General features: G+C 38.9%; 1 protein-coding gene across 5 annotated transcripts in view; it reads right to left on the reverse strand.

Annotated features, from left to right (window-relative positions):
• pvalb7 (parvalbumin 7) overlaps positions 1-27,416 on the reverse strand; it is a 75,964-nt gene continuing 48,548 nt past the window's right edge. For 2 of the 5 annotated variants that reach the window (XM_036565133.1, XM_036565134.1), the window contains exons 2-5: positions 9,538-9,606; positions 8,000-8,132; positions 2,589-2,698; positions 1-583 (exon numbers count right to left, since the gene is read on the reverse strand). In XM_036565133.1, the coding sequence (XP_036421026.1) occupies positions 558-583; positions 2,589-2,698; positions 8,000-8,132; positions 9,538-9,598 (330 nt within the window). In that variant the 5' untranslated portion in view covers positions 9,599-9,606 and the 3' untranslated portion in view covers positions 1-557. Of the gene's footprint in view, positions 584-2,588; positions 2,699-7,999; positions 8,133-9,537; positions 9,607-16,958; positions 17,088-27,416 lie in introns of those variants that run through there. The other 3 variants (XM_036565131.1, XM_036565132.1, XM_036565135.1) reach the window with 3 other exon arrangements.

Below are 27,416 nucleotides of genomic sequence, written 5' to 3' on the forward strand. Positions count from 1 at the left end.
TACTCAAGGCATGATTTCACTTTATTTCTCTCTTGAATCGTATTTTCTCTCAGCTTGTCTTCATTCTTTTATCTTTTTTTGCGTTCGCCAGCTCTATCTGGAGCAAGGAGGGAGAAGAATGGGAGGAGAAGGAGGGATGTGTTTTCAAGAGTGAGAAAGAGAATGACTGAAAGAAGGAGAGAGTTGTGGATTCCCCAGCACAAAAAAGCAATATATTGAAAACACGTTACAATATATTCTGTTCATATGTTGGAATATATTGACAGCATATAACAACATATTTCATTTTCTCAGGGGACTTAATGAGTCACGGAGGAGATGTGAGGCGGCAGCTCAGATAAAACTGGTCACGTGAGCACAGAGTTTGTATAAAAAAGAAGTAAATAAATAGAGGTGCGGATGAGGTTCCTGCCCGTGGCTTATGGATGTGGGGGGTCAGTTTGAGGTGGGTTGGGGTGGATTTTGGGTGGTCTGGAGAGGCATGCAGTGCTGTGCGTCAGCCTGCAGGTGTGTACAGAGGAGAGAAGAGGTTGTCGGGTTGCCAGGAGTGTTGCTTTTTACTCATGGACTATGGCTTCAAACTCTGAAAGAGAGAGAATTAATTACAGTGTTAGAGAAACTTAATCAGATTCAATATATCGCTGTTGTTAGAAGAAAACCTTGTATCTCTAAAATGGTACCTTTACAGGAGAAGGAAAAAACCTACTTTAAGTCAATGTAAGTCAATGGAGCCAAAGTTTTTTCCTAGTCGTTTTGGGACATTTCTTTTGGTCTGTTCTTCATGAAATTTACACACAATGTAAAGGGCAACAGGTGTTTTCAAATTATGTCAAAAACTGAAAAAACGACAAAACTGGGGATACAAGGTTTTCTTCTGACAGCAACAATATACAGCATAGAAAACCTCTTCTTCTTGGTGTTGTTGTGTTAAAATAAGCATGGGTGTCCCTGAAAAAGACAGCATCTAAAAGGCAGCAAGTTACCCACTAATAACCCCCCATACCAGGACAGATGCTGGCATTTTACGCTGGTAACAATCTGGATAGTCAGTTTCTTCTTTGACCTGGAGAACACAACGTCCATTATTTTTATACACAATCTAAAAGTTTGACCCGTTAGACCATAATACACTTTTCCACTGTGCATCTGTCCATTTCAGACGAGCTCAAGCCCAGAGAAGTCGGCGGCGTTTCTGGACCTTGTTGACATATAACTTTGACTGCGCAAAGTACAGTCTTCATTTGTGGATGCAGCGAAGTACGGTGCTCACTGACAAACAATTTGTCATGCCCATGCAATATCCATCACAGAAGCATACTGTTTTTAATGCAGTCAGCTCAAAAGTCACGGCTATTTAATTGTGGTTTTTGGCCTTGTCTTTTACAAAGAGAGATTTTTCTGCATTTCCTAACTTTTTAATAATATTTAAATTATGCACATGCGTAGAGAACCACTTAGTGTAGACGTTACCTTGACAACGAGCATCACGTGAGTCCAGTCAGAGTGAGATGAGCAGCAGTGAGCAGTGTTTGTGTTTTTAATTGCTTTAAAATGATGTCAGACTCAGGAAAATGTCCTTCACATGTCCTTATTAAAGAAGGCCGAGAGGAAGACGTCGTGTTCTGAGACACGTAAGCTGGACGTCCGTCCCACCGCCGTCTTTTAAAGATCAGAGCATAAACTTCGTCTCCTCTGCAGACCAGTTTCTGCTCCGCCATGTTGAACAGTATAAACTTTCACTATGACGTGACGCACATGATCAGAATGGACTAAAACTTTCCGATAGGGAATGTAATCAGATACAGGCGTTTACACAGATGTTATTCTTCTATTTAACGGATTATTTACAGGATCAATCAATTGGATAGAAACTATATTCTGAATGGCCTCAATCGGACTAGACTATTCCGATTGTGATGTATACATGGACATATCTTTTGTTAAAAACTCTAGATTAACACTAACACTAAGATTAATCTGTTGTAAATTCGAACATTCATGCTAGCTAAATGAACAGTTTAGCTACAAAGGCAGTTTGTAGAGCTATGACTAGCTAAAATAACTTAGCTGAGTAACAAGGGTTAGCTAAACTACTTGATTCACCTCTGTTAACCAGCCAGCTACCTGGCCTGACCTTAACACCAACTTACACTAGATGAATCTACTAACAAGAGCTCACTAAACTACCCGATTCTCCTCTGTTTACTTTTTTGGGTGGGTAGATTTAATGTTGGTGATGATTGATTTTTAGCCAACTTTCAATTATTAGTATCAAATTTCACATTTTAGTTTGTTTTCCACTTTGTTTCAACATGATACCCAACATCTTCTAGAGATTCTGGCAGTGCATGTTGGATATTCAGCTTTGCACTTATATATAAAATACTACTCATTTAAAAAAAAGCAGAATTTGGTGTTTAGTACGCGGTCGGGACACAGCAATAGTTTATAACAGAAATCCAAACACAAATGCTGCATCATGTCTGTTGAGGTTGCATTAAAACTGCTGCGTTTGTACAGGTTAAGTTTGTGTCTGTTATGTCTTGTTGCTAGTTTTCTGTCTGGCCGTGTGTCTCAATGTCTCTCACCATCGATGCCAATCTTCCCGTCCCCATCCTTGTCAGCAGCGGCCAGGAATGCTTTGGTCTCCTGGTCGGTCAGATCCCTGCCATCCTTGGAAAAGCCTTTCAGCACAAACCTGACAAAGATACGACGGAATTCAGGAGACCACATTCTAAACGATGAAGATGAGTCCCTCAAACCAATGCATTACATCAAATTTCACAATTTATTTAAATCTAAACAGTGTTACAGTATGTAGTACTGTTCATTAGAGGTGCGGGAAAAAGTCGTTTCTTAGATGCATCGCGATGCAGACGTGGACGATTCTGAATCGATTCACAAACGTCAAAAATCGATTTTCTAAATATTTAATTTATAACGTAATGTTGACGGAACGCAAAGGGCGGAACTTGGAAGTGGGTGAGTGCAGCGCCCGGACAGTCTGTGGCGGCACATAACAAAAAACACAACTGGACGAGCGAGAAATCCGACCGGCTCTCTCTGCTTTAAAACCAGGTTAGGTCAGGCGTCACAACCCAAATGATAAGAAGAGCCATTTTGTCCTTTCAGCAAAAATCAAACCAGCTTGGGAGCCGCAACATTTAATGTCCAGTATGTGATAATGTGGTAGTTTAGGCTAAAAAATATAAACGAAAACGCGGACTTACTCTACTCTGCTTTAAGCTTTAGCTTTAGCCGCTTTTCTTCCAACTCCGCCAGAAAACTTTTCCTCAAAAGTTGAAGAGTTTCTTGTAAAATGTCTCAGTTTTCGGCTGTTGTACGAGGCTGAAGTCGCTTCTCATTCGCCAGCTTCTTGCTGAACTTTCCCGTTCCACCTTAAATTCTGACTGAGGCGGCACGATTTAAGGTGGAACGGGAAAATTAGGGAAGCGACTTCATCTTCGCAGCTTCGCATCGTTTAGTTAGTGTTCGACAGCATCTCGTTGCAGATTTGACGTACCAAGAAACCAACTGCGCTGCTTATAAATGCGAATAAGTCCATTCGTCTCCAAATGTTCGTCTGTCTTTCTCTTTTCCTTTTTCGTTCGCTACCAGCTCGACGAAACCTCGTTGCTAGGTGACCTGCAGTCTTTCGCAGTTCACTTGCCTCATCACTTCCATTTGTTTTATTAATAAAAGATATTGGAAGTAAATGCATTATGGATCATTACAGATACTTTGTTTTAAAACTACAAAGTCCTCAGACAGTAAGAAAATAGAAATCATGTATAGAAAAAAAAATGCATCGAGATGCATCGATAATCGTTTTATAATCGCATCGCAGCCTCTGAATCAGAATCGAATCGAATCGTGAGATGCCTAGAGATTCCCACCCCTACTATTCATACGGGATTAGTTTAGGTGGAGTAATGTCATTTTACCACAGGACATCTGTAATATTTATGCCCAGAATAAGAAATCTTGGTATGAATTACATTAATGAGAGTGGATACTTGTCGGCATCACACAAAAAAGTTCCACATGGCAATGAAAACATGACCAAACATTAAATTTGTTTACCCTTTCATATTTTACTTACAATAATACTTTATTCAGTGCAAAAATAAATACTCTTAACTAGGTGAAGGAAATTTTACACACCATACTCAATATTTCTTGCACATTACATGGTCAAAAGTATGACCATCCCTCTAATTATTGAGTTGACATCCCTCTAATTATTTTTAGTTCAGGTGTTTTAAATATATATATATATATATATATATATATATATATATATATATATATATATATATATATATATGGGCGACATCTGAGACTTATGTTGAGGGGCAAGCTATGGTACTTTGGTGCCAAATGTTTCAAATAAAATAATAAAATCCACAAGCAAAATATTACATATCAAAATGTCCAAAATATGCTGCAAATACAAATAATGAGATAATAAGACTTCACTTTTCAAAAAGATTACTACTCATTTTCACACATTCTCATATTTTTTGCCTCTGAAATCCTTCTTTTGTTTTTGACTTTTGGCACTTTTTGACAGGGGGTGGGGCTTAGAAGAGGGCATTCACCTGCACTCTTTATTGGTCAACTGATTTGGAGTGACAGGTCTTCTAAACACATAGCCACTCCTCATGAACCGCCTCCAGCATGGCGGTTGTATTGGCATATCTGACATTAGGAGCAATGATTATTGTTTTCCTTTTAAATTATTAATGTTACACAAATGTCCATGTTTCATTCAGCAGTAGCGTCAAACCCAGGATGAATCCCAAACGTCTCCGTACCCCCTAAATAGTCTGCTGAGTAACGTTAAGTTTAGAAATTCTAGCTTCTGCTGTCAAATACTGCACTGCTTGTGGAGTATGAGTATGAAAGGCCCCTTTTACCCTGTTCTTCAGTGGTCAGGACCCCCCGTGGACCCTCACAGAGCAGGTACTATTTGGGTGGTGGATCATTCTCAGCACTGCAGTAACACTGACGTGGTGGTGGTGTGTTAGTGTGTGTTGTGATGGTACGAGTGGATCAGACACAACAGTGCTGCTGGAGTTTTTAAACACTGTGTCCACTCACTGTCCACTCTATTAGACACTCCTACCTTGTCAGTCCACCTTGTAGATGTAAAGTCAGAGACGATAGCTCATCTGCTGCTGCACAGTTTGTGTTGGTCATCCTCTAGTCCTTCATCAGTGGTCACAGGACGCTGCCCACAGGACGCTGTTGGCTGGATATTTTTGGTTGGTGGACTATTCTCAGTCCAGCAGTGACGCTGAGGTGTTTAAAAACTCCAGCAGCACTGCTGTGTCTGATCCACTCGTACCAGCACAACACACACTAACACACCACCACATCAGTGTTGCTGCAGTGCTGAGAATGATCCACCTCCCAAATAGTACCTGCTCTGTGAGGGTCCACGGGGGTCCTGACCACTGAAGAACAGGGTAAAAGGGGGCTAACAAAGTATGCAGAGAAACAGATGGACTACAGTCTGTAACTGTAGAACTACAAAGTGCACCTATATAGTAAGTGGAGCTGATAAAATGGACAATGAACATAGAAACAAGGAGGTGGTCAGAATGTTATGCCTGATCAGTGTATATACATATACACACACATACACACACAGTTGTATGGAAAGGTTTGGGCGCCTCTGGTCAAATGACTTGTTTTGTTGATTTTTAAATGAAAAGTTTATTTGTGCATTTTAATGCACAATTTCTGTTTTTTAGCCTAATTTAACATATTGGCGAATAATACAACAGAAATGTGTTTTTCTCTAATATGCTAACTCATCAAATAAATGGAAATTATGCACAAAACACAAGTGTGTTCTCTGTAGAGAAAGTGTTCATTTAATTAGTAAATCAAAAAACATGTCATTTGACCTGCGGGGTGTTCAAACCTCAAACACGTCTTTTTCTGTGAATTGTGGGGACATTACATAGACTTTCACTTCCATTCACTTCCTGGAGTCTTAGCCAAACCTATATAAACCATAAATGGTACTAGCCTAACCCTAACCCTTGGCCTAACTCTAACCCTAACGCTAATCTGAAAATAGGTCTTCACATAAAATTTAATGATTAAATTTAATGAATTTAATGAAAATTTTATGATTTGTATTGTAGGGACCCACTTGTGGTCCCCACAACATGAGCGTATAAACAGGTTTTGGTCCCCATAGCGTAGTAGAAACCTGGTACACACACATTATCCGTTCGAATATATTGTCTAGATACATTAGAATGTATGATGTTATGAACTATAATGCATTTAGCAATGAAACCCTTCATGAATATGTGTATATGTATACGTATGTACATATCGTTACTGTCAGGACGAAATCTTGTTTTTCACTTTTTACCTAAATTTGCAATCTCTGTCTGAGCTTTACATTGTATCAGAATTTCATGATGAATGGACCAATAGAAATGGTCCAAAGTGCCCTGGAATAAATCATTTCTCCATTGACTTCCATTAAAAGCTACGGATGTTCTCTCTTTTTTTGTAAAATTAATTTATAAGATAAAAGAGAAATTAATTTTTAGAGATACAAGGTTTTTTCCAGCAGCATTGATCTATTTGTATATTATAAAATGGATAGTTACAGTTCTAAAATCTGATTGGCTGAGCTGTGTTTGAAGCCGTTTTTAAATCCACAATAAACACACACCTATGACCGCCTCACAACAACTGAATGGATTAATCTTTGACTCACCGAGTCACTGATGGAGTTACTGATGGAGCAAGAACCTGTTTTTGTTTAAACTGAGGGGCTGGCAACTTATGTTCTTAACTAGAACTAGGCTGGTCAGCTAGCCAACGGGATAAAAGAGCCAACAGCCTAAACAACTCCATCATTAATATCATAGGCTTGAATTAAAGTGTTTACGGTATGATTTGTGTCAATTTCGTATCAGTTTTAGCCAAATAGTGCATCATTTATCGAGTGTGGATGTGTCTGACTCTCAAATGACCATTTCTTAGCTATGTTTGCACTGTTAGGCTGCAGGATCCAGTATTTAAGTCCCTATGTAGTGCACTATGTAGGGAGCAGGAAGCCATTTGAGATTCAGCCCCAGCTTGAGAAGAGGGCGCCTGGATTGGTCCTAAATAAGACTCGTGGTGGTAATTTGGTGATCAAAAAGTACTTATAGAGCGAAAGTTTATGCATCAAACAGTGCTGCGTTATCATATGTTCATTGTTTTACAACAAAAAGTAAAAAAAAGACCAAACATTCCTCCAAACCTCCTCATTCAGGTCTATGTTACTGTACTCTACCGTACGGTACCGTTACCGTACTCTACCGTACTCTAAAGGAACTAAATTTCTTGGTGGAATACTTGTTTATGTCGATTATTATTAATAACAACTTAAATTATTTTCAAAAAAATTGTGAATTTTATCATATTTTATGTTGTTCGCTGCATGCCGTGCCTAACAACACCCTTCCCCGTGATCAAATCGCAGTAATGCACGGCCTCTCAAGGCTTATCTTTATTATCTACCACCAGACTGGTTTTATACTGATTCCAAACATTTAAACAGCAGTGTAACCAGAAAGTAGCAGCATTAAATTTTGAGTTTCTGAAGAAGCCAAACTTTTCACAGACTTTGAAAGATGTCTGTTTTTTTGGTAGCTGTCGGTTCTTTCTGTCCAATCTGGCAACCCCATGCTGGGGTCAGTGTCAGATGGCTGTTCATGCAGTGATGAAGAATAATGGGGAAAACAGCCCCTCCCTTTTCTCTCTCTCTGATTTACGCTGCAGTCTGTCACTGGAGTGTGTGTGTGTGTGTGTGTGTGTGTGTGTGTGTGTGTGTGTGTGTGTGTGTGTGCTGGCAGGAGGCAGTAACATAATAAAGCAGGAATGAGACAGCAGCTCTAAAAACTAGCCAGCCGTCACTGGAATAAGATACAGCCCTGACACCTGCACACAGTGCGTGTGTATTTGTGTGTGTGTGTCTCACTTGAGCTCCTCTTCCTCGATGAAGCCGCTGGCGTCGACGTCCAGGACTTTAAAGACCTTTTTGACGTTCTCTGCAGACATGGCCTTCAAGCCCACCATCTCAAAGAACTTCTTATGGTCAAACGAGTCGGCGGCTAAACGCAGACAGATCAGAAACATATTACTGACATGAAAATCCAGTTTAGTTTCATGGCTTCATACCTTACAGGGGCTGTCAGCTTATTTCCTTAATCCGGTTCTTTGCGGTTAGCTACTGTGTCCTGTGTCGGTTACTAGACCAGATGTCTTTAAATCCAGACCTTAAATCCAGTGTCCAGTCCTGGACTTTGTAATCACTGGGGATCCGTTTTAATACCTTTTTAACATGCTTTTTTTTACATGACCCTTTTTTTAGCTAGCCATGCAAACCCTGTAATGCAATTTCTTGAGAATTTTGAATATATTGCACCTAAATTTGTGAATAGTTGCTTTGTCTAGCTGTCGGCTTTAGTTTAGAACCGTATTGCATCGCCTTGCTGTTAGCCATATAGCCTTTAGCATGCTAACTAGCAAGCTAGCAGGGTAAAGGGTGAAGTGATGAAGCTGTATCAGTGGTTGTGTATAATAGATGGAGTTGTTTGCAACCTAAAGCTCAGCAAATTGAATGTTTTGCTTTTGAACATTTTGTGTTTTATAGTATTTTATTGTTGGGGGTTTGGAATTCCAAAGGCCGAGTGGAGGAGGGCTTGTTAAAAGTGGTATTGAAACAGTAGCTGGACACTTACATCATCAGTTCAGTTAACTATCAGTGATTACAACATCCAGGACTGGATTCAACATCTAGACTCAAAGACCACAATGTTGGTCATTTTGACTAAGGGACTGTTTTTGTGTTTCTTTTGTTGGGTTTGAATTGGGCAGGACGAAGTGTATTTACAGTTTTTTTGCTCAAATTAAAATTATCATCCATTAATGATACTTTTGTGACCCCTTGCCTCAAACCTGCCCCCCACAAACTAAAGTCTAAAGTTCCTGACTGACTCGCAGTATTAGCTAGTTAGCATTTTGAGGATTTAATAAGCCACCTGATGTAATTTCCATTCCTTTATTCCTTATTTCTTTAATATTAGTTGAAATAATTCACAATTAACAATTTAATTGTCTTTTTTGTTCATTGTATGCTAAATGTATAAGCCTATAGTGGCCAAAATAGCTGATTAGCAATCTTGCTTACTAGCTTCCAACTGTCAACATAAACAGCTTGAGCTCAAATAAACCCTCATTCACTGCTGGTTTTATAGCATCACTCCCAACTTTAATTCTCACAAGACTCATAATGTATCTTAATAAATGTGTTTTCTGCTTTTTTTTTTTTTTATAGTTTTTGCCTCAACCCAACCGATGATTTGTCACATGTAACCTAACTACTATACTTGAGCAAATTAGATTTTTTGCTTGATAATTGCGTGATGTTAGATTTCTTCCTATATTTTGCATTGTACTCTATTGTACTTTCTTCAAGTTACTAATTTTGCTTGATCAAAAATGCAAAGAATAAACCTTGGAATGCTTCCAGGGCCTTCTTGATGTCCTCGTCTTTCAGTAGTTCTTGCATTGCCATCTTGGCTGCTAGGAAAGAGCCAGAAAGAGAAATCAGGAATTAGTGCAAAAACTTTTTTTGAACGATTTAAAGTAGATGAAAACACTGGTGCAGATATATGTCAGATATATGTCAGACAGAATTTTGTCAGGCTGCTGTTGCATGCGGTCAGATTTCATTGGGTTACAGAATTTTATCAGATTACATCTTGGGGTAAAATTTTGCATGCGGTCAGATTTTATTGGGTTACAGAATTTTATCAGATTACAGCTTGGGGTAAAATTTTGCATGCGGTCAGATTTTATTGGGTTACAGAATTTTATCAGATTACAGCTTGGGGTAAAATTTTGTTGGGCTCCAGTCGGGCTCTGACTGAATTTTGTTGGGTTACAGTCAGATTTGGTTGGAATTGCGCCAGGCTGCAGTTGAGAATGGACAGATTTTGACAGGTTACCATTTGATCGGGGCAGAATTTTGACAGATTATAGCTTGATTGGGGTAGAATTTTGCTGGGCTACAGTCAGTTCCCAGACTGGGGGTCAGTTTTGCTCTGATTCTTGTAAATTTCAGGCCTGATGAAAGCCCTACAGTGTGTGTGCAATGCAGGGGCCTAGTCATCTTCTTGCTCTTATATTTAACTCTGTCATATACCACAGCCGTTTTTAGAGCAGACACCCTATGCTCCTTTACATACATAAACAGTCCCTCAGTATGTGTTGATGATAGGGAGGTGGTGAGTACACAGTTTTGCTTGGCAGTAGATTATGTTCTCACAGCAGTAATCCAGCACTAAGATGACAGTTTGACTCCCTTGTACTCACACATGGTGCCTCACAGCACGACCCATAAAGCTGTTCTGAAAAGTTGTCAGAGCAATAAAATTAGTATTAAGACCCTGTGAGCACAGGGCATGTGGTTGCTTGTATGTGCAAAATGATCAGCATGCTAACCCTGTAGTGCGGGTGGATATTTTTGGATTATAGGTGAGGAAAGTGTGTGATGATTTAGATATGGGTCATTCTACAGAAATGTCCATTTTTGTGTCCCTAGCGTTTACAGATATATTGCACTTCAAAAACATGTTAGGGTTACAATTTATTTATATTTTAAAATAAAACAATGTTATTTTAACAATTACACCTTCTTAAGTCTCAATTCAGTAATATTGGGTTTTAAATCATTCATATAGAATTCCAAGCACCACAGAAGAGCTCGTCCTTACGTAAACAAAAGCATATTTAATTGTCATCTACTTAAGTATCTTTTAAAGCAGTTACTTTTAAAGTATGCATTAAAAGTATGTATAATGTAGAGAATATTAAAAGTATATATATATATATATATATATATATATTATTCATTATAGAAATACATCTAAAATAAACTACACATACTGAAGCTTACTTAAACAAAAGCATCAATTGTCATCTACTTAAGTATATTTTAAAGCAGTTACTTTTAAAGTATGCTTTAGTACATTTTTGTTGTAATAGAACTCAAACTAACTAGCATTCAAATATGGTTATCAGTATATGGAAGGGTTTACATTTAAAATGTAGTTCATGTCTAGTTAAATTAGTGTCTTAATTGCTTAAGTTATTCTTAATTTTATTTTATAAAAGTACACTTAAATACGTTTTATAGGTTACATGTATTTAAGTGTTTTTATTCATAATGAAATACAACTTAAAATGCATTTAAGTGTATTTTAGATACAGTATAACTCAGTAAGTAGCACTAAGGCCTATCAGTACTTAACTGCAACTACGCGCATCAATATAAATCTACTTAAGTGCAGCTTAAAAGCACTTTAACACAACTAAATTTGCATTTGACACATATTTAATCATAGCTTTATAACTATGTAAATGTACTTAGATTGTCATTAGTTCCCACATAATACAGTTAGTATGTTTTTAAGTATATTTAAAGTTAAAAAATAAACTACACATACTGAAGCTTACTTAAACAAAAGCATATTTAATTGTTATCTACTCAAGTATATTTTAAAGCAATTACTTTTAAAGTATGCTTTAGTACATTTTAGTTGTAATAGATCTCAAACTAACTAGCAATCAAATATGGTTATCAGTGTATGGAAGAGTTTACATTTAAAATATAGTTCATGTCTAGTTTAAGTAGTGTCTTAATTGCTTAAGTTATTCTTAATTTTATTTTATAAAAGTACACTTTAATACATGTTTTATTGGTTGAATGTGTTTGAGTGTATTTAGTTGCAGTATAACTAAATACACCCAGTACTTAAGTGCAACTATGTGCATCAGTATAAATCTACTTAAGTGCAACTTAAAAGCACCTAAAAGCACAACTAAATTTGCTTTTGACACATATTTAATCATAGCTTTATTGCAATATAAATACACTTAAGTTGCCATAAGTTCTTAAATAAAAATACAGTTAGCATGTATTACAGTAAAGTATAAACATGAAAAGTATAATAAAAAGTGCACTTAAGTGCCTTTTTCTTTCACAAGGGAATGTATAGGGTTGGGAGTGTTGCAAAGCCCGACGGTCTTTAAAGTCCAGTATGTAGGCAGTGTATTGTCGGTTACTATGAAACAATAACTAGATCCCTGTCTGAGATGGCGGTCACTGTCCAGCAGTGCGACTGGCCATGTTGGATTCCCGTCCCATCCATCACTGTCATCTCAAAGGCGACCGCAACCGACCACTAAGTGCCGGTGAGATCATTTACTCTCAGAACTCAAAAGAGAGAGAGAAAAGCTTCTGCTACTTCACTGTGAGACTCCACCGGAAAAACTACAGGAGTTTCACACCCACAGATATGAGCGGCGCCTGGATATCGCACAGGAGCCGGACTGACAGCTGGGTGGGTGTGAGGGGCTCGGGGGGTTGTGTAGGGTCCCTGGGAGGGTATCGGAGCGCTTGCACCACCACTTGAAATGTCACCTCGCTTATAGCCAGTGATCTCACACATACGTGCAACTAAGATTACAGCCGTATAGAGTTTCTCAAAGGTGAGGACGTATTCTTCAGAGAGCGCTTTTCTGGACGCCACAACACACACACACACACACACACACACACTGATATCTTATACCACTACCAACAGTCGTATGCTAAGGTTTGGTCAAATGACACATTTTGTTTATTTTTTAAGTAAAAATAAGTTACACATCCTCGACAGAGAACCTAAAATCTTTCTGTAAATTTCTGAATGCAATTTCTGTTTATTTGCTGAATTTAACATAGTGGAAAAAACTTAAAATATAAAATGTGCCATAACCTTTGCACAGGCCATATTTTACTTTTTTTTTCAATGTTAAATTCAGCCTTTAAACGGAAATTGTACTGTATTCATATGTGCAGAAGTGAGTTTTCTGTAATGTGTAACTTATTTACACTTAGAAAATCAACTAAACATGTAAACTGACATACATACTGTGAGAATATGAATACTGGTTGTGAATCATTTTTCTGAATCAAGGAATCGCTCTATTTGAATCAAAATTTGAAGTTTGGAATTTCTTGTTACATTAATATGTTTTTATTTTATTCAATAATATCTTATACACTGTAGACCGGAATAGTCTAAATTATGTATCGTTTTATATACAATGAATCCTTTTTGTTCAGTCTGAATCAGTTTATATACAAGGGATCTTTTTTATTTAAATCCAAACCAGTTTATAGACCAGGAATCATTCTTATTTTAATCTGAATCACTCTGAATCATTTTATTTACAATGAATCTAAATCAGTTTATGTATAAGAAAGTTTTCTTATTCAAATCTGAACCTTTAAATACAATGAATCTTTCTTACTCATATCTGAATCCGTTTATATACAGAATCTGTCTTACTCTAATCTGAATCACTTTATATGTAAATAATCTTTTTCAAATATGAATCAGTTTATATACAAGGAATCATTCTTAATTTAATCTGAATCACTCTGAATCAGTTTACATACAAGGAAACTCTTCAAATCAAAATCAATTTATATATAAGAAATCTTTCTTCTTCAAATCTGAATCACTTTACATACAAGGAATCTTTCTTTTTCAATTCTGAATCACTTTATATAAAAGGAACATTTCTTATTTAAATCTGAATCCGTTTATATACCAGACTTCTCTCTTATTCAAATCTGAGTCACTTTTAACACAAGAAATCTTTCTTAGTCAAATGTAAATCACTTTGAATCCAAAAAAACTCTTATTATTCAATCCTGAATCGCTTCATGTAAAAAGAATCTTTCTTATTCATACCTGAATCAGTTTATATACAAGAAATCTTTCTTATTCTAATCTGAATCACTGTATATAAAAAGAATATTTTTTAATTAAATCTGAATAGCTCTGAATCACTTTATATAAAAGGAATCTTTCTTATTCAAATCTGAATCACTTTATTTAAAAAGAATATTTCTTAATTAAATCTGAATCGTGCTGAATGACTTTATATGCAAAGAATCTTTCTTTTTCAAATCTGAATCAGTTAATATCCAAGGAAACATACTTATCCAAATCTGAATCACTTTATATACAAGGATTCTGTCTTATTCATATCTGAATCAATTTATATACAAGCAATCTTTATATAAAATTAATCTTTCTTGTTCAAATCTGAACCACTTTATATACAAGGATTCTCTTATTCAAATCTGAATCACTTTTAACACAAGGACTCTTTCTTATTCATATCTGAATCAGTTTTTATACAAGTTCTTTCTTATTCTAATCTGAATCACTTTATATAAAAATATTTTTTCCTAATTAAATCTGAATCGCTCCAAATCACGTTATATGCAAAGACTTTTTTTTTCAAATATGAATCAGTTAATATCCAGGAAACTTTCTTATTCAAATCTGAGTCACTTTATATACAATGAATCTTTCTTATTCAAGCCCAAATCAGCTTGTGTACAGCAAATATTCCAATCACGAAGCACTTTAATCTGTCTCAGTTATGGACACAGTCTTTATCAGAACTGAACTGGGAGTCGTATTCCCAGAGGCGGAATCCTGAGTCCTCCCTTCCCACTCGAGTACCATAACACATCATAGTGGGGGTCATTCTGATCACTGGAGCCGGATTGTCGTGAAAGTTTGGTGTCTGTGAAATGATTTGTTTCTCTCAGCTGGAGGTGTTGACACTTATGCAAGTCGCGAGCCAAGTATTTGCGTAGTTGCGCGTGTGCCATCGAAACGAATGGCGCCTCTAAAAACAACTCAGTGTGTATATATTCCCTACGCATAGAAATGCCCAGAACTGACCGCTGACAGTTCATGGACTGACCGCTTCAGCTTCTGTTCAGCTCCACTGGGTTCATGTATCTTTAACTCTACTTTTCAATCCATTTAATTTCTTCAAAAAAACTATTTATATGTGCATAAATGTCTACAATGGAAGGCCAATTCCACCCAATTTTCAAAATTTCTGCATGATTAAATCATTACGATTGAAGTCAGAGTCTTTAAAGGGCCCATATAATGGAAAAACACTTTTCCTTGCTTTTACTTTAACATGGTATGCTAACATTGTTGAATTATCAAAGCATACCATTCACTAGACAGTCCATACAATCTGTTTATGGAAACTAAAACAGCTGTTTTGAATTTACCATTTGTGTGATGTCACAAAAACCAACATATATCCACCTATTCAGCTTCCATCAGTTTAGCCCCACCTATTCATGCTGAAGTTATAAGGAGTGTTTCAGCCTGTGCTGCTTTCTGAATGAGGCACAATACAGGCCGGGCAATTAGAAAAGAGCTCATTTACATATATGAGTCCTAAAGGCACAGTAACAAAAACAGCCTGTTTAATTCTAAGGGGTGAGGATAAAAACGGTCGTGTAAAAATGAACTAAGATGGTTTTTGGTATATAAAACTAGACAAACACTATAAGTTGACCTCATTGGAAAAATGAAACTAAAAGGTAAATGTTGTGTATAATCCGTTCATGGCGGAGGGGAACATGCAGGCCGCTGTGAGGCAAAATAATCCCCAAAGAAAACTTATTGTTTTCAGATTTATTGCTATTTTACCACCATCAACATTCCATATAAAAGCTCAGAAGACTCGTGTAGGTTCACTGGTGGTTCTGGATAGTAAATAAAATGGCTACATTTGTGCTGTAGTCATGGCGACCCCACCATTGTAAAGAAATCTGAACCATTCCACACCAAACCACTCTGAATCACTCTGTTTACACCTCAACCACTGAATTATGCAGAAATTTGGAAAAATTAGTGGAATTCCCCTTTGACCATGCTGTACACTGATCAACAACAAAGCACAGCTTCTGGCCCATATTTAGTTTTGTAGTGTGTGTTTCCTGGACACTGTGTGAACAACCCTTTAGATTACTAGTGTGTTTTCTAATCAGAGATTATATATCACAGTCCAGGCCTGTCTAATTTGCAGAAGTGAAAGACCTTCTAGAAAGACCTTCTGTTGTTGGTATTCCAAAAATTCCAAGCTCTGCGAGACACATTCCAAGATGAGGAATGTGATAAATGCTACCTGACCAGTTTTCGCCACCTGGCCAGTTTACAACTCCTCTGCAAGGAACTTAATTAGCATTTTTCTGCTGATTTTAGTGCACAATTTCTATTTGCTGAGATTAGCATACTTTATATTTATAAAATGTGGCATAACATGTACACAGGCCGCATTTTATGTTTCATATTTCCCCTCTTGTTAAATTCAGCAGATATACTGTAACTGTGCATTAAAATGTGCAGATTTTCACTTAGAAAAGCAATAAAATGTCATTTAACCGGGGCGCCAAACTTTTGCATATACGCGATCCTTTCGTTTTGTCATTAATCTGCTAACTTAACTGACTATTAACATAATTCTCTACATTTACCATTTCAATTACTAACATTAAACCAGTGAACTGGGTTATTTTGTATTAATTGTTAAGGGGAATTCCACTGACTTTGCAAAATTCCTGCATTCAGAGTACTCTGATATGAATTGGTTGATTGTAGAGACTCAGATTTCCTTACAGTGCTGGTGATAGGAACCAGGGGTCATCATGTCTACAACACAAATATAGCCTTTTTGTGAACCTGTACATGTCTTCTGAGTTTCTATATGATGGTACAATAATTTTGTCCCAAAAAATGTTTTCTTTATGCACTGCTTTCCTCAGAATGCTAAAAAAAATAGATATTTTAGGCTGAAACCTTCTCAAAACCTTTGTTAAACAAGGTCTCAGGCATCAGGCAGAGCATTCAGAGCTATTTAATGTACTAACGTTCTATGAGGGAGCTTTTAGAGGTGGACGTCTGGTTCCTATCACCACCACTGTGAACAATCCTGACTCTCTAGAGCACTGAAATAAGCAGCAATTTTGAAAAGTCGGTGGAATTGCCCTGACTTACCTGTGTGAGGGTGGGGGGCAGGGAGATCTAGGGAAGCGCGGGATGAAGAAAGGCTACAAGAAAGTGAGCGAGATGGAAAGGAAGAGAGGGAAACAAAGGTAGAAGAGGAGGGTCAAGCGTCCAGTCTTATATACGCTGGCCAGCTCTTTGGTCTATTTCAGGAGAGACTGGCTCATAATGTAAGACAGTGGAATGGAGAGCGTGTGTGTGTGTAACACAGGATCGATTTCTCAGTAGCACTAACGAATCAAACTATTAATAAGCAGCTACTGCTTGATATCTCCCTCTCTCTGTTTCTTTTCCACCCTCTCACAGTCTTGCCATGTTTTTTTTTCTTCAAATTCTCTCTCTTCCGCTTTTTGACAGCTTGTCTTAACGCTCTGCAGCTATTCGTATCACTCAGCAAGGACTCCTTAAACCCCGCTCTGTCTCAACACGACCATATTTTGTCCCAAATTAGGTCCTGAGATGAGGATCAAATGTAAGCAGGCTTCCCCCGGGAGGAGCTATTTAAGCTCAGCATCTTCAGATAGGCAGTCTTGGGTTCTAACCACAAATCTAAAGGTCTAAAGGAGCTCTCTGGGAAACTACGTTTACCTCTAAGGAATGGAACATAGTGGCTTTGGTCATCTTGTTGGCCAGTAACTATATTTACATGCACACAGTAGGATAAGTAAACTCTCACTGGACCCATTTATACTCTCATTTACAGTCTAACTTTATACTGGTAACGTACTCTGCTTGACGAAAGTTTATGTACATATGAGTTTCCTGTTGTTTACAAATATCATTCTTTGTTTTCATCCTCATGCTTCTGAAAAATTATCTAAGAATTTTTCATATTTTCTGTATAATTCAGTCATTGAGAGTGATTTGGTGTGAAATAGTTGATTGTAGAGATTCAGATTTCCATAGTGGTGGTGATAGCGGTCACAATGTCTGAAAAGCAAATGTAGTCATTTTATTCAGTATCCAAAACCACCAGTGAACCTACATGTGCTCTCTGAGTTTACACATATATAGGCCGCAAATGCGTGGAAGACCTGGCCATGCGCCATGCAGACGTTAAGCGGTAAATTCGCAGTAAGAGAGACTTTTTGCTATGTTCAATAAAAGAGCATTTGTTTGACATGCTATGTTTCCTGCGCCTGGTGTCAGAAGTGGGATTGCCCCCTAGTACACCAGAGGGGAATGGTGAACTCAGCAGCGCAATGGTGAAGAGGACCGTTCCTGGCCCAGGAACGCAGCGAAGTGGGGTGGCAAGAAGACAGCGGTCAAGGCAGCTTCACGAGGCTTGAGGCCAGAGCCGGCGCAGGAAGGCCCAATGATTAGGCCAGCATGAGGAGGCTAGATGGTGAGGCTGGTGCAGAGTGGCTGGAGGCTGGAGTCAGTGCAGTGAGGCGCAACAGTGGCGTGGTTGCTCAAGGCCAAGCTTCTGAGTTTTAGTGTACTCAAGCAGCAGCCTCCTTGACATTTGTGGCATGGTGGGCAGCAGAGAAAGTGAAGAGCAGCTGAGGAAGCACCGGTGGACACAGTGTTTAAAAACTCCAGCAGCACTGCTGTGTCTGATCCACTCGTACCAGCGCAACACACACTAAAACACCACGTCAGTGTTACTGCAGTGCTGAGAATGATCCACCACCCAAATAGTACCTGCTCTGTGAGGGTCCATGGGGGTCCTGACCACTGAAGAACAGGGTAAAAGGGGGCTAACAAAGTATGCAGAGAAACAGATGGACTACAGTCTGTAACTGTAGAACTACAAAGTGCACCTATATAGTAAGTGGAGCCGATAAAATGGACAATGAGCATAGAAACAAGGAGGTGGTCATAATGTTATGCCTGATCAGTGTATAACATGTTAGCTATAGACTCTTTGCAGCAACCACTGAGAAGAAGCTTCAACAAACCCTAATTTCTCCATCGACTACTCTGCCTGTGCTCTTTATTTTGGGACTTGAGTTAATGGCAGTTGAAAATCCACACAGCCCTACACGTGAACTGTACTGCATCTTCTGACAGTTAGCTTTGCAATGCTATGCGTTCATAGCTAGCTGAGAACTCCAACTGAGTTGCGTCAATGTTTCTTCAGTGTATGTGTGAATCAAAGGCTAATCTGTAGGTGTTGATGTATGGAGTGGGAGGGTGACCCTAACACTATATCACCTCTCTCTCTCTCTGCCTCTCTCAGCTAATTAAGACCCCTGTTGACAGCCTGAGAAGACGTTAAAAGTAATACTGAGAAGACTCTCATGAAAGCCTAAATATATTTAGCACAAACACAGCTCATGGTTGGTAAGGACAGTTCGCCTGATGCCCTGTGATGTAACAAAAATATGTCACGGTTACAAATTTGTAGGAGTGAGCAAAGAAAGGCCTGTGAAAAGTTGTGGGTATGTTGAGGAGACAGTTTAGCTTCTATGAACTTGTTTGAAGGAAATAATCTTTGTTTCTGTCAAGCTGACAAATAAAGGTGCAGTGTGTAAGATTTAGTGGCGTCTAGTGGTGAGGTTGCAGATATCCCTCCCTCACCCCTCCCTTTCCAAGCTCGTAGTAGAACATACAATCGCTGGTCACGATTTTGTTTCGCTTCTTCATCTTCAAAAGAAATATTTTAGTATTTTATGCCATTACGTGTATATTAGGCTTTCTTACAAAGCCTAATGTGTGTGTCCGATAGCAGTAACGCCAACCAATCACCACTTAGTAGCAGTAACGCCAACCAATCGCCACTTAGTAGCAGTAATGCTAACCTATCACTGCTCAGTAGCAGTAATGCAAACCTATCACTTCTCAGTAGCAGTAATGCTAACCTATCACTACTTAGTAGCCATAATGCTAACCTTTCACCACTCCATAGCAGTAATGCTAACCAAACAGCACTTAGTAGCAGTAATGCTAAACAATCGCCAGTTAGTTCCATTCACACCCACTCTCCGAGGACTCGCTTGAGGGTGCATCATATTTTTGATATAATAGAAGAAATAGGAAGTGGCCAGGCTCCCCTTGAACTGGCTCTTGTGAGTTTTAGAAGACCACTGGTGTGTTTTGTAGAATGTACTGGGCAATTTTAATGTGTGTGCAAGCTGGTCATGCAGCTAAGATGTCTGTCTGTTTATCTGTCTGTCTGTCTCTCTCTCTCTTACTTCCATTCCTTCCCCCCCATCTCCTGTAAAAGTAAATATACAGTATCACTCTACCTCTTAACAGTGTCAGTCAAGACCGCAGGCCAAATTCATCTCTATTACTCTCTGAGCTGTGTGTGTGTGTGTGTGTGTGTGTGTGTGTGCTATCATTTATATCTACAGCACTTCCAGGTTTGCATGTGTGTGTGTATCTGAACATTTGGGAGCTCTAAGCAGTATCATAGATGGAGGACCCCCCACACACTCTAGTCCGTATTTTGTATTATAATGCTTAATTTATTTAAACAGAGGAAGTAGACAACATTAATTTGTCTGTCAATAAAATATCTATTTTTTTTATTTTAATTAAATTAACTGTGTGTTTAAGTGAAATGAATAATTCTTATTTATTGACTGTTTTTGGGATGTCTAGCTGCAGCCCCTCAGACATCCAAACCCCAGACCAGGCAAGTTTCTGCTTTGAAGACCAAGTGGGAACCAGGAATTTTTTGACCTCCAAGTAGGAAAAATCTGAAGTTCTGAACGTCCCTCCAACTCATATTCCCTTTTGGAAAGTTGTTTCTCAAACTCTTCGACTTCTCCAATAGTGGCATCCATAGAAGAAGTAATAGCGTGTTTTAGGCATACATAGTGTCTATAAATAGAGTGGATCCCTGATAGCAAGAGGATAGTGGGCCACTGTTGGCCGGCTGATAGCAAAGCTGGTGGTCCACTGCCGTTTTGCTCAGCGTTTTCTGGGCAGCCCACCAGTGTTTAAAGTGTTAGACAAAATTCCACTTTTCATCACTCATTTTCCTCTCACAGTCCAATTTACTGATTTTTCCTTCCTTCATTTCTTTAGTTATACTTTGTAAATTGGTTTAGTAAATAATTTTAATCTAGTTCAGTTTCAGCAACAACACTTTCTATAATTTTTTTTTATCAGGCCTAGTCATTATTTTTTTCCTCTCAGTTGTTTGTAATATTTGTCTAAATATATTTTCTAAAATAAAAGTGGATTTAAAATCTGTTTAAGGAGATTAAAAACTAGTTGTATGCAGGACAGTAATCTGGGTGGTCCGAGGGTGGACCAGCAGTGGCAAACAGTCAGTGGAGTGCCGACCTTGTCAATATATGATTGCTATCAGGGATAATTGTAGGGTTGTGAGCCGTTCTTTGATAACCGTAAGCCATTCTGTGCAAGATTTTTGATCAAACTGCAAGCTTTCGTGTCATTTTTTGCCTCTATATTAAGTCTTCATCCACTTCCATTTAAAGTAAATGAAACACTGGCCAAACAGCCTTTTATTTAAAATGTAAACGCTTTTTAAGAGCTTTTTATATCCACACAGCAGCCACACAAGCGCTACCTTACTGTGAATATCCGTTTTTGTTCCAAACTCAAACAGCTTCAGTTGCATGAAGGCTTTTAGATGTGAAGTCAGAGATTCAGGGATGGAACATTCCGAGCTCCCAGCTTTGGTGGAAGAGACCCCACCTTGGGCGGAAATCAATTGGCTAGCAAATTACCTCAGTTAGCATGCTATCCACCTTAAATGGTGCAGCTTCAGGCACCAGAAAGTGCTGCAACTTTTAAGGTGGATCGCGAACACTCAGACAAGAAGCTGGCGAATAGGAAGCCGACTTTATCTTCGTCGTTCTTACTGTGTTTTGGGGGTTTATTTTATTTTTATGTATGTTAAGATTAGAAGTGATTCACACATTGATGGATCTGCTGATGTGTGTGAGTTTGTGTTTTTACTCGCGCTAAACTCGGTTTTTAACGTCGGCAGATCTTGACCTCTCCAACGTGGCGGACGCACAGTTGTATCGCCTCAGATAGAAAATAACAGACAACGCGGCGTTTAGGTATGTATCTCTATGGCTACCTCGCCAGCACTTCAGCTAGCTAGCTAACTGAGGTAACTTGCTCGCCAATTGATTTCCGCCCAAGGTGGGGTCTCTTCCTCGAAGGCTGGGAGCTCGGAATGTTCCAACCCTGAATCTCTGACTTCACATCTAAAAGCCTTCAGGCAACTTTAGCTGAACGGAAAAATTTGAAGTAGAAGCTGGCAAATAAGAAGCCAAGTTCAGCTTCGTGTAAGAAGGTGCTAACGCTAATCTATTATGAATATCTACACGGAGTAAGGAATGCTGTAACTTACCCAGCTACACAGCTTTAACCATCACTGTAAATAAATAACTACTACATAAAGTTAAGATCCCCTGAATAGACTATTAAATGAAATAAGCTTCATATAAAACCAGAGGAAAAACAATCACATCAACAGGTTCTCTGTGCCTCACCAACCACACGGCCATATCTACACAAACATCACACAAACAATACACATCACACAGACATGAGTGTGGATAACTGCATTCCCTCCGTTATATAATCCTATCACACTTTCTGAGTCAATATTCTTGAAATAGTGTAATTTTGGACAGTATCTTTCTTAAACTGCTGCTCTGTAATGGTACTGAATGCAGTCCAGCAGCGACGTTGACTGCCCCAAAATGGCCGCGCCGTTGACGTGCTTGGCTGAACTCAACACGGCATCTAGGTATGTATATCTATGGAGGTAGCCCAGAATAACAGTAGACAAAAGTTTGTTAGCACAAATATTTTTTTCAGAGAAGGTCACTACATAAGGTTAGATAACTTAAAATCACTCTTTTGGTGAGTGCTAACTTGCTAACTAGCTAGCTAACGTGGTTGGGAGTGTAGCTAACCTTATATCTAGCCCTTAACCTACACCTAACCCTTGTATTTGGCAATGTACTGTAGCTAATGTAGTTGGAGATGGAACTAACTGTAATTATTTTGCCTAACATTGATGTGAGCTACCTCATTGATGCTTTAGCTTGATGGCTAGTTGGCACACATTCACCCAAGCTGGCCCTGCTGAAAAAAAAATTGGTTTATTCTGGTTCAGTATCCCACAAAAACTATAAAAACCTATGTACTAGTAGGGTTCTTTGTGGCTTAGAGGCCCTAAGCAACTGCTTATAGCTAGAAACAGCTATGCTAATGTGGTTTAGCTAGAGCTGCACTTTGTACTTAGAAAGAGTTTGCAGCTGCTCAACCATGGGAACCTATTTTATGAAGCGCCCAACTCACAGTTCTTGTGTTGATGTGGCTTCCAGAGGCAGTTTAGGACTCTGTAGTGAGTGATGCAAAAGATTTTATGTGTTTTATGTGGTTCAGCACTTGGCAGCCCCGCTCTGTGAGTTTAAGTGGTCTGCCGCTTCGTAGCTGAGCTGTTGTTGCTCCACGATGCTTCCATTTAACAATAATAGCACTTACAGTTGTCTAGGGCAGATCTAGCAATGTACTGTAGCTAATGTAGTTGGGGATGGAACTAACTGTAATTATTTTGCCTAACATTAATGTGAGCTACCTCACTGATGCTTTAGCTTGATGGCTATTTGGTGAACATCCACCCAAGCAGGCCCTACTGTATGAAAACTGGTTTATTCTGGTTCAGCATCCCACAAAAAACTATAAACATATAAAAACCTATGTACTAGTAGGGTTCTTTGTGGCTTAGAGGCCCTGAGCAACTGCTTATAGCTAGAAACAGCTATGCTAATGTGCATGGAGGTTTAGTTAGAGCTGCGTTTTGTACTGAAAGAGTTTAACATGGTAAACAGCAGGAAAACTGGACTTTAATGACCAGTGGATCATGAGGCAGCTAAAAGGGATTCCTTGATCAATTTGAAAAGTAATCACTGATAGATCTGTTGTAAACATGCCAACTTGCCTCTTATAGTGCTATGTGGAAGACAACAGCTGGCTAATCCTCCAATTGAATTACTCCTTTGAAAAAGAAAAACTGAGGTTGTGCTATTTCGCTAATGCTAGCTAGCACCACAGATATGGTACAAATTAGTCTCCAGTTCAATGGCTAGCATTGAAGATACGGACATTGCTGCAGGGATTGCCAATTGTTGTATGATGTATTTGTGTAATGCATGCTGGGAATTGTAGCAAGAGAATACCAAGAGACAAAAACATGAAACAGTAAAAAAAAATATGAATCCTTGCTGAGGGATGCAGAGCTGCTCCACAGAATTTTACATAACACAACAATAGCAAAAGCCTCATCTGTGGATCATTAGTGTGGTAATTTATCTGCGCACCTTGTTATTACTCGTGCAATATGCACAACTGAACACCGCTAGTCCGGGATGTGTCGTCTGTCAGCGCTGCTGATCCAGCACTGGACAGTGGGGAATCATTTCGCCATGATTCATACGCTGGCTCCCGGCGACCAGATCAGATCTCTGAGGTGAGATGAGATGAGGGGAGAGTGAGAGAGAGGCCAGTAATTTGATGAACCTTTGAGCTCTTTTAAATTAGCCACAATCTCTACGGGCCCTTTCGCAGTAACAGCTTTTCTGTTTAATGTGCTTTCAGGCCAGCAGGCCGGAGAAAGAGAGGATGATGGTGGTTTAATAATCACCAAGCTAAGAATCCTGCATACATGGCTATCGCTGCAGTGCTATGCACCTAAAGTATAGTGAACATATACATCAACATTAACACTGATATCCATGTAATTCACCATCACACCTATATGAGCTTGTTGGACATCCCTTTCCAAAACCATGGGCATTAATCTGGAGTTGGTCCCCCTTTGCAGCTATAACAGCCTCCAATCATCTGGGAAGCTTTCTACAAGATTTTGGTGTGTGTCTGTGGGAATTTGTGTCCATTTATCCCAAATGAGTTCACTGGGGTTGAGGTCAGGGATATGTATAGGCCACTGGAGGTTCTCCTTATCACTATGTCTTTATGGAGCTGGCTTTGTGTACAGGGGCTCAATCATGTTGGAACAGGAAAGGGTCTTACCCAAACTGTTGCCATAAAGGTGGAAGCATATAATTGTCTAAAATGTTTTTGCATCACCCTTCACTGGAACTAAGAACCCTGAAAAACAGCCCCAGCTCATTATCCCTCCTCCACCAAACTTTACTGTTGGCACTATGCATTCCAGTAGGTAGTGTTTATCTGGCATCCACCAAAACCAGAATCATATGCCAGATAGTGAAGCATGATTCATCACTCCAGAGAACCTTTTTTACTGCTCCAGTCCAGAATCCAGTGGCAGTGTGCTTTACACCACTCCAGCTGACACCTGGCATTGCGCATAGTGATCTTAGCCCTGTGTGCAGTTGCTCGTGGCTGAGCTTGTTGCTCCTAGATGCTTCCGTTGAACAATAATAGCACTTACAGTTGTCTAGGACAGATCTAGCAGGTCTGAAATTTCATTAACTGGCTTGTGGCAAAGGTGCCATCCAATGACAGCGCCATGGTTAAAGTCACTGAGCTCTTCAGTACAACCCATTCTACTGCCAGTGTTTGTCTATGGAGATTGCAAGGCTATGTACTTGATTTTATACACCTGTTAGCAATGAGTGTGGCTGAAACACCATAACTCAATAATTAGGAGGGGTGTACATGTACTTGTACAGTAGTAGCATATCATAGATGTTTTGAAATCTCAGTAGAACTGTATGATGGCTCAAGTATTGTGATAGTATTGAATTGTGGTCTTTAAAAGTTTAACGCTTCTAAAAGCTACAACACAGGAAGTTATTAAATGAAATAGTTATGAAGACACTGTGTGACATCTAAGACATTGTTTTATGATAGTTAAAGTTTTTTAAATCCATTCAGGGTGGAGAGGTACATGCAGGGTGTAGTGAGACCAAATAGTCCCCAAAGACAAGATTTTTTTTTTTCAGATGTATCACTATTTTACCATCATCAACATCTCATAGAAAACTCAGAAGACACTTGTAGGTTCACTGGTGGGTTTGGACAGTAAATAAAATGGCTGTATTTGTGTTGTAGACGTGGTGACCCCTGGTTACTATCAGCACCACTGTAAAGAAATCAGTAAGTTTGCAATGAACCTTTTCACACCGAACCACTCGGAATGACTGAGAAATTTTGGGAAAATGCTAAAACTGAAATTGCAATGTTATATTTAATTGTTTCATTTTCCTTCTTTGTAGGTCATATCCACTGAACCAGCTCATATCATATGTGACTTACACCAATGGGGAAAACCTCCAGTCTCTCTTTACATCTCTCTCTCTCTATCTCTCCCTCTCTTTTCTTTCCATGACCCTCTGTTCTCTGTGGTTACAGGAGAGCTATTGCAGGACTGCTGTTATTGCATTACCCTGCCTCAGCACTATTACTCTACACACACACACACACACATGCATGCACACAACACTGACTGAGGAGGAGCATGGAGAAGAGGAACAGACAGACAGACAGACAGTGAGACAGATAGAGAGACAGAAATAGACGGAAAAAGATCTGCCGACAGCCAACGTCCAGCTAATAAATAAGGAGATGAGAGGGACAGCTAGAGGACACGACAAAGACATGAGAGAGAGGAGGGAATGGAGGGAAACAGAGAAACAGAAGGAAAGAGAGAGAGAAAGAAAAAGTGAGAGAACGACAAGACAATGTGAGAAACGGAAGGAAAGAGAGAGACAGAGAGAGAGAGACAAAGAAAAACAGAAGGGAAGAGAGACAAAGAGAAAAACAAAGAAAGAGAGAGAGAGAGAAAGAAACAGAAGGAAAGAGAGAAACAAAAAGAAAGAGAAACAAAAGGAGAGAGACAGACAGAAAAAGAGAAAGAGAGAGAGAGAGAAATAAAAGGAAAGAGAGAAAGAAAGAGAGAAAGAGAAAGATAAACAGAAGAAAACAGAGACAGAGAGAAACCAAAAGAAAGAGAGAGAAAGAAAGAGAGAGATAGAAAGAGAAAGAAAGAGAGCAAGAGAAACAGAAGGAAAGAGAAAGAAAAAAAGAAAAAAAGGACAGAGAGACAGAGAGATAAAGCATAAGAAAAAGAGAAATCAAACGAAAGAGAGATAGAGAAAGAAAGAGAGAAAGAAAGATAAACAGAAGAAAAGAGAGACAGAAAGAGAAACAGAAAGAAAGAGAAAAGAGAGAGAAACAGAAAGAACAAGTGAGAGGGAGAAAAAAGGAAAGAGAGAGATAGAAAGAGAAAGAGAGAGCAAGATAAACCAAAGAAAATAGAAGAGGCAGAGAGACAAACACAGAGGGAGAGAAAAAGAGACAAAGTGAAAAAGAAAGAAAGAAAGAAAGAAAGAGAACCACAGAATGAGACAGAGAGAGAGAGAAAAGAAAGAGAGTGTAAGAGAGAGAGTGAGAGAGAGAGAGAGAGAGAGAGCGAGCGCATGCAAAGCTTTGCTCCAGCTTGTTAGATAATATGGTTCTTGACAGTGAAGGTATTAAGGTGCTCATTGTCGTTACGGATAAATTACACACAGATTTTGCAGT

This window comes from Colossoma macropomum, unplaced genomic scaffold (assembly GCF_904425465.1).
Source record: "Colossoma macropomum unplaced genomic scaffold, Colossoma_macropomum, whole genome shotgun sequence".
In the NCBI taxonomy this organism is placed as follows: Eukaryota; Metazoa; Chordata; class Actinopteri; order Characiformes; family Serrasalmidae; genus Colossoma; species Colossoma macropomum.